At 45.8% G+C, this 15,112-nt stretch overlaps 1 protein-coding gene across 1 annotated transcript in view; it reads right to left on the reverse strand.

Moving 5' to 3' along the window:
• The window catches only part of LOC130131577 (copine-9-like), a 208,637-nt gene that overhangs the window by 41,228 nt on the left and 152,297 nt on the right, over positions 1-15,112 (reverse strand). The window contains exons 9-11 of the mRNA XM_056301330.1: positions 14,712-14,815; positions 10,012-10,116; positions 2,056-2,097 (exon numbers count right to left, since the gene is read on the reverse strand). Coding sequence (XP_056157305.1) covers positions 2,056-2,097; positions 10,012-10,116; positions 14,712-14,815 — 251 coding nt within the window. The remainder of the gene's footprint in view (positions 1-2,055; positions 2,098-10,011; positions 10,117-14,711; positions 14,816-15,112) is intronic.

The raw sequence follows: 15,112 nt of genomic DNA on the forward strand, positions 1-15,112 counted from the left end.
AATGGAAAGCGACCGGTTGTCTTTACGACAGTGGTGCGAACAATAAAAACACTTGGAATTAGAAACACTGGGGGGGGGGGGGGACTGAAAAGTTGTCTACAGCTGCTTTAAACACCTTTATGCTAATCCCATGCCTGCAGTTTGCTCAAGAATGCTATGCTAAACGAGGGGAATGTAAACCTTTTGTAACAAGACCCTTTTAACAATTGTTATTGAATCTCAGTTGTACAAAAGCGTAAACACAGCCTGGTTTTACTTAGTCTCTTGTCTTAGTCCTCTGACAAGTTGTATCTTGTAAATTTCAAGGGGTGTGAATATTCCTTAATCTTTCTATGTAACAAGTGGCTGATTCATACAAAAAAGAAATACAATTGTTTCCTTCTTTCCCCATCCATCTCCTTCCCCCACCAATTAACATCACAAGAAAAAGAAAGGGGGGGGGGGAGTGAAATTAGTGATAACTGAGGGAAAAAACCCAGATGAATAAATAAATAAAATGTTGGCTTGGGGTAATTTTCACATTTTTATTTGTTCATTGTTAACTTCCTGCAAAATCAGCTGCCCTTTATAAAGTCAAGTCAAGTCAAATCAAGTCAAGTCAAGTCAATTTTTACTTGTAGAGCCCAATATCACAAATTACAAATTTGCCTCAGTGGGCTTCTCTGAACCCACTCACTTTCTTCTACTTCTGCTTATTTACGCCCACATGTTCTGTCATCTCTCACAAATTCTCTATGAATCCCAGAAATGCATCTCACATCTTATAAGTAACCAATCACAATCAGTTTGATGTCTATCTAAGAGGGCCATACTAAACTCTGAGTCGCTCTCTGACTGTCTGCCCTGGTGAAATACTTTTGCCACATGGGTCTATCACCTAGTATGGGTGTAACATAACAGATTTTACACCAAATTATGTATCACATCCTGATTTTCTTTATTACTCTTTTTAAGGGGATCCTCTATTCAAAGGAGGTTAGATTTCTACCCATTTCAACAAGTAGTTTTCTTATCTAAAGACAAGATGAATAGTCTAATAAAATAACCCCAAAAACCCCTCTGGCACTATCAAACTAGTAAATATCAGCTCCCTGTATGCCTTCAGACAATTTCAGCATCTTAATATACCATCACCTCAGGCTCTGCATGACACGGCTGCTGCCAATGTAAAGGTGGCATTTAGGGAGGGGGGGTTGTCCTCCAGGGGCACATAGTGACTCTACTGCCCAATAAGGGAGGAGGATGAAGAGGAGAGGAGAGAGAAGAGAAGTGGAGGAGAGGAGAGGAGAGGAGAGGAGAGGAGAGGAGAGGAGATGAGAGGAGAGGAGAGGAGAGGAGAGGAGGGGAGAGGAGAGGAGAGGAGGAAAGAAGAGGAGAGGAGGGGAGATAAGGAGAGAGAAGAGAAGGGAAGGGGAGAGAAGAGGAGAAGAAAGGAGAGAAGAGAAGAGCGGAGAGGAAAGGAGAGGAGGGGAGGCAGAGGAGAGAAGGGGAGGAGAGGAGAGAAGGGGAGGGGAGGGGAAAGTAGAGGGGAGAGGAGAAGAGCAGAGGAAGGGAGAGGACAGGAGAGAAGAGAGGAGAGGAGAGGAGGAAAGGAGCGGGAGCAGAGGAGAGAAGAGGAGAAGAGGAGGGGAGAGGAGAGAAGAGGAGAGGAGACAGGGTTACATGAAGATAAAGGAAGAGAGAGGGAAAGTGGAAGAAGGGTTAGGAAGCATGAAAGCAAGGTATAGATGGGGGACATATTTGAAGAGTGAAGTAATGAGACGGGGATGAAAGAGTGACAACAGCAGAAAAAGCAGGAGAAATGTGGGTGGCCGTAGAAAAAATGCCAGTCAAGACTCATAATAAACCCAAACATATTGCCTGATGTTGACGTTTGATTTATCAACATGTGTGTGCTTGATGGGTGAGTTCCCCCCCCCTTTACTGTAATACCAACGTAAGATTAATGCCAAAAGGATTGTCCCTTGGGCCAGAGAGAACAAGAAATTACATTTAAGGGATTTTCTGCCTGAAGCAGGAGAATTAACAAGAAAAAGAGAAAGAGATATGAATTACCTTCCATCTCTGTCCCAGTCATACACGTCCACCTTGACTGTCCTGGAGAAGGCAGGGCAAGAGAGCCAGAAAGGAAACAGTGATGTGGTAACAGAGTAAAGAAAGAGAGCAGTAAGGGAATGTAAAGGCAAAGGGAAGGAGTAAGGAAAGTAAGAGGCTAACATGTTTCATAAAAGGGACACCATTATAGAAAATAACAAGCCTGATAATGTCAAAATGCTAGTGACAATGTATGTTAAAAAGCACAGTGAATTGGTGCAGGAGAGAGACACACATGCATCCACAATAAGAGAGAGAGAGACAGAGAGTCTTGAAGTATTGTCTCCATGTTGGTCCCAATAACACCAGCACTGGCCTAATACATTAACCATGGCCGACTGCTGGCATTATTCTGATCACCACAGGTTAGAAGTACTCTCTCCACACCTCCATGCTTTTTTCTGTCAATATATCACATTGTCATGCAATGACTACTACAAAACATTACTTCATATCATTTCCACTCCCTGAGGTATACTTGTTTGCTTGGCTCGGTACTTATAAGTTCTCAAAAGTGGACAAACTTTTAACAAGGTGAAATAAAGCTGTACAAATAAATTGTCTCCCTACTGAGTCAGCTGCATGACCATGTGATGTAATACAAAGACAAGAAAACTACACATAAGGTAAAACGTAAAGCATATCAGCTTTTTGATTGTTTCACTGCTATTCTGTAGTGATGAAGACTTTTGAATGCCTTGTGCTGTCCCACCTCAAGTCCATCAACACCCCCCTTCCTGGAGAGCCAACAGGTCGGCAGACGACGCAGTGAACATGGCTCTCCATCCTCCTTCACCTGGACTCTCCTGGGACATACACCAGGATCCTGTTTATGGACTTCAGCTTCGTATTCAATATAACCAGCCCTGCTGTCCTCCAGGACAAACTCTCCCAGCTCCACGTGCCCCACTCCACCTGCAAGTGGCTCACTAACTTCCTGACCAACAGGAGTCAGCAAGTGATGATGGGGAAGCGTGTCTCACACCCTCGGATCATCAGCACTGCTGCCCCCCAAGGCTGCGTCCTGTCCTCGCTGCTCTTCTCACTTTACACCAATGGCTGCACCTCCAGACCTCAATCTGTCAAGCTCCTGAAGTTAGCGGATGACACCACTGTTATCGGACTCATATCTGAGGCTGACCAGTCTGCTTACAGTTTGGAGGTTGACCACCTGGTTTCCTGGTGCAGCCAAAACAACCTGGATGTAAACCACCTGAAGACAGTGGAGATGTTGCTGGACTTGAGGGAAAGCCCAGCCCCTGTGCCCCACCCCCACCCTGCATGACTCCACAGTTACCACAGTGGAGTCATTCCGTTTACTTGACACCACCATTGATTGCTCAGAACCTAAAGTGAGAGCTAAACATCAGCTCCCTCATCAATAAAGCACAGCAGAGGATGTACTTCCTGTGGCAGCTGAAGAAATTCAACCTGCCACTGACAATGATGGTGAATTTCTACACCTCCATAATTGAGTCTACCCTAACCTCTTCCATCGCCGTCTGGTACGCGACTGCCACCGCCAGGGGCAAGGGCAGGCTGCAGCACAAGCATCATTCATTCGCTTGGCAGAGAGGCTGCCACTGTTGCCACCCATCTCTGCAGGACCTGGATGCCTCCAGGACCTTGAGGCGGGCAGGGAAGATTGTTACTGACCCCTCCCACACTGGACACCACCTTTTTGAGACTCTGCCCTCTGGCAAGAGGCTGAGGTCCATGAGGACCAAAACCTCACGCCACAAGACCAGTTTCTTCCCTGTTGCAGTTGGACTAATTAACAGGCTCCCTGTCCCCCACTGACAGACTTACTTTTTGCCGTTTTTATTTTTTCTAGATGTTTTACATGTACACACAAAAATAATACTGCAATGTATTAAAACTTTTTTTTCTGCATCTGTATTGATATTCCGCTCTTCATTAGTTGAGCACTTCTATCAACACCATTGATGGTTTCGGGGTAAAAAAAAAAAGCTATATACGTATAGTGTGTGTGTGTGATGGGCTGGCGATGAGCAGGATAAGCGGTTCGGATAATGGATGGATGGAGATATATATATATATGCATGTGTGTGTGTGTGTGGGTATACACACACACACACACACACACACATATATATATATAGTGGCTGAAGATGAATGAATGAATGAATGAATGACTAATTTTATATATATATATATTCATTCATTCGTTCATCTTCAGCCACTTCTCCAGAGTAGGGTCGCAGTGGCAGCAAGCTATTAGGGCACTCCAGAGATCCCTCTCCCCAGCAATGCCCTCCAGTTCCTCCTGGGGGATCTCAAGGCGTTCCCAGGCTAGATTGGACATGTAGTCCCTCCAGCAAGTTCTAGGTGTAGCACGGGGTCTCCTCCCAGTTGGCCATGCCTGGTAAACCTTCAAAGGAAGGTGCCCAGGGGGCATCATAATCAGATGCCTGAACCACCTCAACTGGCTCCTTTCAACACGAAAGAGCAGTGGCTCTACTCCGAGCTCCCTCCGGATGTCTGAGCTCCTCACCCTATCTCTAAGGCTAAACCCAGACACCCTACAGAGGAAACTTATTTCAGTCGCTTGTATCTGTGATCTCACCCTTTCAGTCACTACCCAAAGCTCATGACCATAGGTGAGGGTTGGAACGAAGACTGACTGGCAAATTGAGCGCTGCCTTCAGCTCCCTCTTCACAACGGTCCGCGAGAACGTCCCCATTACCGCTGATGCTGCACCAATCTGCCTGTCAATCTCCTGCTCTATCCTACCCTCACTTGTGAACAAGACCCCGAGATACTTGAACTCCTTCACTTGAGGCAACAAGTCATCCCCAACCCAGAAGGAGCAATCCACCATTTTACGGTCGAGAACCATAGCCTCAGACTTGGAGGTGCTGACTCTCATCCCGGCCATTTCACACTCAGCTGCAAATTGCCCCAGTGTGCACTGAAGGTCGCGTTCTGTTGAAGCCAACAAAACCACATCATATGCGAAGAGCAGAGATGCAATTTTGAGGTTCCCAAAATGGACACACTTGTCACATTGGCTGCGCCTTGAGAGCCTCTCCATGAATATACTACTACTACTTTCGGCTGCTCCCATTAGGGGTCACCACAGCGGATCATCCGTTTCCATTTCTTCCTGTCTTCTGCATCTTCCTCTGTCACACCAGCCATCTGCATGTCTTCCCTCACCACATCCATAAACCTCCTCTTTGGTCTTCCTCTTTTCCTCTTCCCTGGCAGCTCCATATTCAGCAACCTTCTCCCAATATACCCAGCATCTCTCCTCTGCACATGTCCAAGCCATCTCAATCTTGCCTCTCTTGCTCTGTCTCCAAACCACCCAACTTGAGCGGTCCCTCTAATATAATCATTCCTAATACTGTCCTTCTTCGTCACTACCAATGAAAATCTTAGCATCTTCAACTTTGCCACCTCCAGCTCCGCCTCCTGTCTTTTCATCAGTGCCACTGTCTCCAAACCATACAACATAGCTGGTCTCACAACCATCTTGTAAACCTTCCCTTTAACTCTTGCTGGTACCCTTCTGTCACAAATCTCTCCTGACACTCTTCTCAACCCACTCCACCCTGCCTGCACTCTCTTCTGTACCCCTCTCCTGCACTCCCCTTTGGACAGTTGACCCCAAGTATTTAAACTCATATGCCTTCGTCACCTTCACTCCTTGCATCCTGACCATTCCACTGTCCTCCCTTTCATTCATGTATAGGTATTCCGTCTTGCTCCTACTGACTTTCATTCTTCTTCTCTCCAGTGCATACCTCCACCTTTCCAGGCTCTCCTCAACCTGCACCCTACTCTCGCTACAGATCAAAATGTCATCTGTGAACATCATCGTCCATGGAGACTCCTGCCTGATCTTGTCCGTCAACCTGTCCATCACCATTGCAAACAAGAAAGGGCTCAGAGCCGATCCTTGATGTAATCCCACCTCCACCTTGAACCCATCTGTCACTCCTACCTGTCCATGGATATCACAAACAGAATCAGAGACAATGGACAACCTTGACGGAGTTCGACACCCACCAAAAAGGTGTTTGACTTTGTGCCGAGAATGCGGACACAGCTCTCATTTTGGTTATACAAGGACCAGATGGCTTGTAGCAACTGCCCCAGTACCCCATACTCTTGCAGTACCCCCCACAGAGTGCCCCGGGTACATGGATGTAAGCCTTCTCCAAGTCCACAAAACACATGTAGACTGGCTGGTCAAACTCCCATGCCCCCCTCAGCACTTCCGCAAGGGTAAAGAGTTGGTCCGTTGTTCCACGGCCAGGATGGAATCTGCATTGTTCCCTCTGGATCCGAGGTTCAACAATTGGTTGGAGCCTCCTTTCCAGCACCCTCAAGTAGACTTTCCCAGGGAGGCTGAATAATGTGATGCCCCGATAATTGGAACACACCCTCTGGTCCCCCTTTTTAAATATGGAAACCACCACCCCAGTCTGTCACTCCACAGATACTGTCCCCGACCTTCACGTGACACTGAATAGGTGTGTCAACCAAGACAACCCAACAGTCCAGAGCCTTCAACATCTCAGGGTGAATCTCATCCACACCCAGCGTCTTGCCACCCAGGAGCTTCTTAACTACCTCAGAGACCTCTGCCAGGGAGATATAGACTCACTGGCCACTTTATTAGGTACACCTTGCTAGTACCGGGTTGGACCCCCTTTTGCCTTCAGAACTGCCTTAATCCTTCGTGGCATAGATTCAACAAGGTACTGGAAACATTCCTCAGAGAGTTTGGTCCATATTGACATGATAGCATCACGCAGTTGCTGCAGATTTGTCGGCTGCACATCCATGATGCGAATCTCCCGTTCCACCACATCCCAAAGGTGCTCTATTGGATTGAGATCTGGTGACTGTGGAGGCCCTTTGAGTACAGTGAACTCATTGTCATGTTCAAGAAACCAGTCTGAGATGATTCGAGCTTTATGACATGGCGCGTTATCCTGCTGGAAGTAGCCATCAGAAGATGGGAACACTGTGGTCATAAAGGGATGGACATGGTCAGCAACAATACTCAGGTAGGCTGTGGCGTTGACACGATACTCAATTGGTACTAAGGGGCCCAAAGTGTGCCAAGTAAATATCCCCCACACCATTACACCACCACCAGCAGCCTGAACCGTTGATACAAGGCAGGATGGATCCATGCTTTCATGTTGTTGATGCCAAATTCTGACCCTACCATCCGAATGTCGCAGCAGAAATCGAGACTCATCAGACCAGGCAACGTTTTTCCAATCTTCTATTGTCCAATTTTGGTGAGCCTGTGCGAATTGTAGCCTCAGTTTCCTGTTCTTAGCTGACAGGAGTGGCACCCGGTGTGGTCTTCTGCTGCTGTAGCCCATCTGCCTCAAGGTTCGACGTGAGATGCTCTTCTGCATGCCTCGGTTGTAATGAGTGGTTATTTGAGTTACTGTTGCCTTTCTATCAGCTTGAATCAGTCTGGCCATTCTCTTCTGACCTCTGGCATCAACAAGGCATTTTCGCCCACAGAACTGCTGCTCACTGGATATTTTCTCTTTTTCAGACCATTCTCTGTAAACCCTAGAGATGGTTGTACGTGAAAATCCCAGTAGATCAGCAGTTTCTGAAATGCTCAGACCAGCCCGTCTGGCACCAACAACCATGCCACGTTCAAAGTCACTTAAATCACCTTTCTTCCCCATTCTGATGCTCGGTTTGAACTGCAGCAGATCGTCTTGACCATGTCTACATGCCTAAATGCATTGAGTTGCTGCCATGTGATTGGCTGATTAGAAATTTGCGTTAACGAGCAGTTGGACAGGTGTGCCTAATAAAGTGGCCGGTGAGTGTATATATGGCATGGTAGCGCAGTGGTTAGCGTGGTCGTCTCACAGCAAGAAGGTCCTGGATTCGAGTCCCGGGGTAGTCCAACCTTGGTGGGTCATCCCGGGTCATCCTCTGTGTGGCGGTTGCATGTTCTCCCCATGTCTGCGTGAGTTTCCCCCAGGGGCTCCGGTTTCCCCCACAGTCCAAAGACATGTAGGTCAGGTGAATTGGCTGTACTAAATTGTCCATAGGAATGAATGGGTGTGTGTGTGTGTGTGTGTGTGTGTGTGTGTGTGTGTGTGTGTGTGTGTGTGTGTGTGTGTGTGTGTGTGTGTGGGGGTATCATGTTGTTGGCTTCATCAGAACGGGACCTCCAGCGCGCATTGGGGTAGTTCGCAACTGAGTGTGAAATGACTGGGATGAGAGTCAGCACCTCCAAGTCTGAGGCCATGGTTCTCTACCGGAAAATGGTAGATTTTTCCTCCGAGTTGGGCATGAGTTGTTGCCTCAAGTGAAGGAGTTCAAGTATCTCGGGGTCTTGTTCATGAGTGAGGGTAGGATGGAGTGGGAGATTGACAGGCGGATTGGTGCAGCATTAGCAATAATGCAGACGTTGTACCAGACCGTTGTGGTGAAGAGGGAGCTGAGCCAGAAGGCAAAGCTCTCAATTTACTAGTCAATCTTCTTTCCAACCCTCACCTATGGTCATGAGCTTTTTGGTAGTGACCGAAAGGGTGAGATTGTGGATACAAGCACCTGAAATTAGTTTCCTCCGTAGGGTGTCTGGGCTCAGCCTTAGAGATAGGGTGAGGAGCTCGGACATCCGGAGGGAGCTCGGAGTAGAGCTGCTGCTCCTTCGTGTTGGAAGGAGCCAGTTGAGGTGGTTCGGGCATCTGATTAAGTTGCCCCCTGGGTGCCTTCCTTTGGAGGTTTACTGGGCACGGCCAACTGGGAGGAGACCCCGGGGTAGACCCAGAACTCGCTGGAGGGACTACATGTCTAGTCTGGCCTAGGAACACCTTGGGATCCCCCAGAAGGAGCTGGAGGGCATTGCTGGGGAGAGGGACATCTGGAGTGCCCTACTTAGTTTGGTGCCACCACGACCCTACCCCAGAGAATCGGTTGAAGATGAATGAATGAATGAAAAAAAAAGTATTATTCTTATATATATATAAATCCAGTGAGTCAAGAAAATTCTTTATGAGACAGTACAAGCCTGTTTCATATATATATATATTTAAATATGTGTGTGCGTGTGTGTGTGTTGCTTTTGTATACAGTTTTCACATACTTATTTTACTTTCTTATTTTATTTTTCTCTACCATCAACATCAAGCTAAGCTAAAGTCCTAGTACATGTAATGCACATGTCAATAAAATAATTTCTGATTCTGATTTGTGTAGTTTGTACTCGGCTTAGAATTGTAATACATAGCAGTTATATTTTGTCTTTATGTTAATCCTCAGTGTTTGTAACATACTTAGCAAGTTATGTCATTGCATCTTTATCATTATTCTTATGCAAATCTGTGTAAGGATCTTAAAATATACCCTCAGGTGGGGGATAAAACATCATAACCCCAAAAGTTAGCCTTAGCCTTGAGGTAATGACTGTAACCTCGGACCCCCCCCTTTTTTTTCTCCCCAATTCTACATGGCCAATTACCCCACTCCTCTGAGCTGTCCTGGTCGCTGCTCCACCCCCTCTGCCAATCCGGGGTGGGGTGCAGACTACCATATGCCTCCTCCGATACATGTGGAGTCACCAGCCGCTTCTTTTCACTTGACAGTGAGAAGTTTCACCAGGGGGCCGTAGCACGTGGGAGGATCATGCTATTCCTCCCAGTTCCCCCTCACCCCTGAACAGGCGCTCCAACTGACCAGAGGAGACCTTAGTGCAGCGACCACGACACATACCCACATCCAGCTTCCCACCTGCAGACATGGCCAATTGCATCTGTAGGAATGCCCAACCAAGCTGGAGGTAACATGCGGATTTGGACCGCCGATCCCCATGTTGGTAGGCAACACAATAGACTGCCATGCTACCCGGATGCCCCTGGACCTCTTTTTGCATCTCTGTCCCTTGTGTTGACCCTCACCTGTCATAGTCTCCATTGCAGAGTGCTCGTACAGGAATGGTGAAGGGCTGCCAAACTGGGTTTAGATTGTTCTTGATCACCTCAGTTTTATGGCAGATGGTGAACCTGGACACACAACACACACACAGCTCAACTCAGAGAAGATACAAATAGCAAGGTCAAACTGAAAAAAAAAACCAAACAAGCAAACAATAAAAGAGATTCATATTGCATGTTATGATTTAATGATCAGGCCCTGCAACTGTTTACCAATTGGCAGCAAGTTATTTTGGGAGCCTGGCTAATAGTCAAAAGGTTACTGGTTTGATCTCCTGTTCAAACACTGTATAATTCTGCTGAGGTGATCTTCAGTAAAAGCAATAAACTAATATGTATTCCCATCTGCCACAAGAACTGCATTCAACATTAGGTAAAATTAACAAAAACGCACAGTTGTTTGCAATATAACAGTCAAAATATTTCGTTGGTAAAACTTCTATGTTAATGTATACATTTATTTTCAAAACATTAGGTCTTATGCAAGATCATTCTCTGAAGTTACACTTAAATTTGTTCCTGTGAGAAGGGCATAAGAAAGAGCAGTGCTGAATTCACGAAGCATTCTCAGCTTGTGTTTTCATGTGCCTCAAATAGTGAATGCTACCTTTTCTAATAAAAAAAATTTCTGGTTCTCTGAAACTGGGATTGAAATGATGGAAAATCCATAATTTCTGGAACCCTAAGTGCTGGTACTGAATGATAAAGTGCCTCTCAAAATTATTTACACAGTGGTGTGGCCTTAAAAGGCCAAACCCCTTTCTCAATAGCTTTGATATGTTGTCTAATTTTTAATCTAATAAATTCTTGTTACCTCTAAATTGGGGTTAAAGTCTAGTTATAGAAATTAACAGAGTGATCCATTCATAACCGAAAATAGGTGTGGTTTTATGAATTCAAAGCTATTGGCTACTGTCTTCCTGGGTGTTCGCGTGGGTGGGGCTCGGTATGCTCGTCACTTGCCATAGAAAAAATGGTGGTAGGCCTACGGCAGTGCAATACAACTTGGCAAATAATATGTTCAATGAGGCAAATGAATGTTAGATAGATAGATGATAGATATTTAGATAAATAGATAGATAGATAGATAGATAGATAGATAGATAGATAGATAGATAGATAGATAGATAGATAGATAGATAGATAGATAGATAGATAGATAGATAGCAATACGTCGTAGCAAAATCGCTAATAAAGTCTCTGCAAAATAGCCCAAACTCGAGCCAAGTAGCTAGCAGGAGGGGGTGAAAGAACGGTTTCTCCGTGGTTTTATTGCATCTCGCTACGGACACACCTTATATGCAAATTGACTGGTGTCTGCATATCCACCGGCACAATTTTTCATTGGACACCATCTACAGGCAATCACAGATCTCTCTCGAGTCTGTTTTGGCCACTGAATTACTCCGTGGTCACATTCCAACTCGGAACATAGCCTATCAATAGGAATCTTTAGATTTTGATGTCAGTATCACTTTAATTTGTGTACAGAAAATACCATAATCTCTTATTTCCAAAATGGCATGTGCTATATGACTGATACATGGTAGAAGGTGTGACTGAGCTGTTGGGCTCAACTGGCCTGACTGATTATGTAATCTACCTTTGATGGTGGGTGTGAGCTGATAAGCAGTTCACACCCAACCATCAAAACACACAGCAACCCAGTCGACAGTCCACACACAATCCACAAACTGGGTGGGGCCCATGAGCAGCTGTTGGTTGTCTTCTGTCAACAATCAAAATCAAATCTAAATGCTAGCCAGAGCTATTTAATTTCCTTGACATCTCTAACTCTTTATTTTTAATCAGAAACATGAATTACTTATGGATTACAATGAAAATAATTTTTTTCGTTCTTAAAGATCCTCATTAAACCAGTGTAATATGATCCCCTATACAGATTTCATGGAAATCCATCAACATTTGTTAAAGTCATGGGTCTATGAAGCTTGTCCAATCAGGTGCGAGCTGACCTACTTACACTGTTTGAATATCAGAAATATTGGAACATGTCCAAAACAAGGTTCATATACAAGTCCCTACACCAAATTTCATGGAAAATAATAGTGCGCACATGGGGCTGCCTATCAGTCAGTAGGCAATATGGCGCCCATGTAGCCAGTTGGCCAGACTCTCTCTATACCCGGTGCTGCCCCCAGCTCACCCTCCTCCCCCCGAACAGGCACCGCAACTGACCAGATGAGGCGCTAGAGCAGCGACCAGGACACATACCCACATCCGGCTTCCCACCCACAAATACGGCCAATTGTGTCTGTAGGGATGCCCAACCAAGCCGGAGGTAACGCGAGGATTTGAACCGGAGATCCCCCTGTTGGTAGGCAACGGAATAGACCGCTATGCTACCTGGATGCCCTGCCAAAATATCTTTTTTATGTTCTCCGATATTAAACCTAGTCTTTCCATCAGGTAAACAGCCTGTTTTGTACTGCATTTCAATATCCATATTATCGTATTTCAAATAGAAAAATTGGTGAATGCCACAAGATTTCTTAAGTTGTTTGTATGCACTTGTACAAACAGATCAATGCGTTCAAACAGTTGTTGCGTTAGGCTTGTGGTAAAAGTCTACCTGAGACCAAGAAACACAAAGTAAGCTCGTACCCTATGAAGACTTGCGTCTTGAAGAAGGTTTTGATCCGCACTACCAAACAGTTTCAGTTTTAAAAGCAATATGTCCTATGAGCATGCTGTTGTCAAAAATATGTTAGTCCATTTTTTGCTGATGGGCAACCGTTTTCAGTCACATAGATCAATCTGCAATCTGCTTGCAGCTTTTCATTTGTTGTCACTAACAAGGTTAGCACTGGTATCTACACTGCTCAAAAAAATAAAGGGAACACATAAGCAATGCAATGTAGCTCCAAGTCAATCACACTTTTGAGATATCAACCCTGTCCAGTTAGGAAGCAACACTGATTTGTGAATCAATTTCACCTGTTGGTAAATTGTCTAATTTCCACCTGGTGGAAATTAGACAATTTGCAAGACAACCCCTATAAAAGGAATGGATTTGCAGGTGGTGGCCACAGACCATTTGCCTGTCCTCATCTTTCTGGCCGATCTTTGGTTAGTTTTTCATTTTGCTAGTGCCCTCACCACTAGAGGTGGCATAAGGCGGTATCTGCAACCTACAGAAGTTGCTCAGGTAGTGCAGCTCATCCAGGATGGCACATCAATGCGTGCTGTGGCAAGAAGATTTGATGTGTCTCCCAGCACAGTGTCCAGAGCATGGAGGAGGTACCAGGAGACAGGCCAGTACACCAGGAGACGTGGAGGGGGCCGCAGGAGGACAACAACCCCGCAGCAGGACCGCTATCTGGTCCTTCGTGCAAGGAGGAACAGGAGGAGCACTGCCGGAGCCCTACAAAATGACCTTCAACAGGCCACTAATGTGCAGGTTTCTGCTCAAACAGTGAGAAACAGAATGCATGAGGATGGTATGAGGGCCCGACGTCCACAATTGGGGCCTGTGCTCACAGCCCAACACCGTGCAGCCCGATTGACCTTTGCCAGAGAACATCTTGGTTGCCAGATTTGCCATTGGCGCCCTGTGCTCTTCACAGATGAGAGCAGGTTCACACTGAACACATGTGACAGACGTGAGAGAGTCTGGAGACGCTGTGGAGAACGTTCTGCTGCCTGCAACATCCTCCAGCATGACCGGTTTGGCGGTGGGTCAGTGATGGTCTGGGGAGGCATATCCTTGGAGGGCCGCACAGACCTCTACGTGCTAGCCAGAGGTACCATGACTGCCATTAGGTACCGGGATGAGATCCTCGGCCCATTGTCAGACCATATGCTGGTGCAGTGGGCCCTGGGTTCCTGCTCATGCATGACAATGCTCGTCCTCATGTGGCCAGAGTGTGTCAGCAGTTCCTGTATGTCGAGGGCATTGATGCTATGGACTGGCCTGCACGTTCCCCAGACCTGAATCCAATCGGGCACCTCTGGGACATCATGTCTCGTACCATCCGCCAACGCGATGTCGCACCACAGACTGTCCAGGAGTTGACCGATGCCCTGATCCAGGTCTGGGAGGAGATCCCTCAGGAGACCATCCGTCGTCTCATCAGGAGCATACCCAGACGTTGTAGGGAGTGCATACAGGCACGTGGAGGCCACAGACACTACTGAGCCTCATTTTGAATCGTCTTGAAGAATTTCCACAGAAGTTGGATCAGCCTATGTTCTCATTTTCCACTTTGATTTTGAGTATGATTCTGAATCCAGACCTTAATGGGCTAATGATTTTGATTTCCATTGATCATTCTTAGGTTATTTTGCTCTAAACACATTCCTCTGTCTAATAAATAAAGATTTTCAGCTGAAATATTTCATTCATCGAGGTCTATATTGTGTTTTTAGGTGTTCCCTTTATTTTTTTGAGCAGTATACATCTGATAGAGAGAGAGCTAACATGCACCACTTGGCTGAGGAACTAGCAGATGGACTCTACTGCACAGGATTCAGATGGTAAGGATCGCATTGGGTCATCTCTCCGTTTATCACATGCCCATGCACAAACATGCATGTCTGTGTACACACACACACTCACACACACACACACATACACACACACTTTCCTGGGTATGTCCACAAAGATCTACATGCCACATGCACACACAGGTAGACACACTTACGTCCCATCTTCGTTGCTCCGATAGAAGACTAAGAAGGGGTCAGACTTGCCAAAGAAATCCTTTTTGTCCAACTTGTTGGCACAGAACTGCATGGTGGCTATATCCTGAGAGAGCAACAAATTTTTTTCTACTTCAGTCCAATAACATGTCTGTTAGATGATTTTAATCTAGTTAAGTTTACACTTTATTTTGCATTAAAAAAAGTGGCTTGGTTGAAAAACAGCCAAGCTAAAAAACACCAGACTGGACCTTGCGAATAGCTGCACGCTAAAAGTGGTTTTTGAGCAAACATCCTGAGCCATTACATTACATTACCTACCAAATGAAAGTCTTTTCAACAAAGCCATGAGCATTATTCTATTGGGTTTTTTTTCTTTCCTTTTTTCTCCCTAATTGTACTT

The sequence above is a fragment of the Lampris incognitus genome, chromosome 2 (genome assembly GCF_029633865.1).
Source record: "Lampris incognitus isolate fLamInc1 chromosome 2, fLamInc1.hap2, whole genome shotgun sequence".
Classification (NCBI taxonomy): Eukaryota; Metazoa; Chordata; class Actinopteri; order Lampriformes; family Lampridae; genus Lampris; species Lampris incognitus.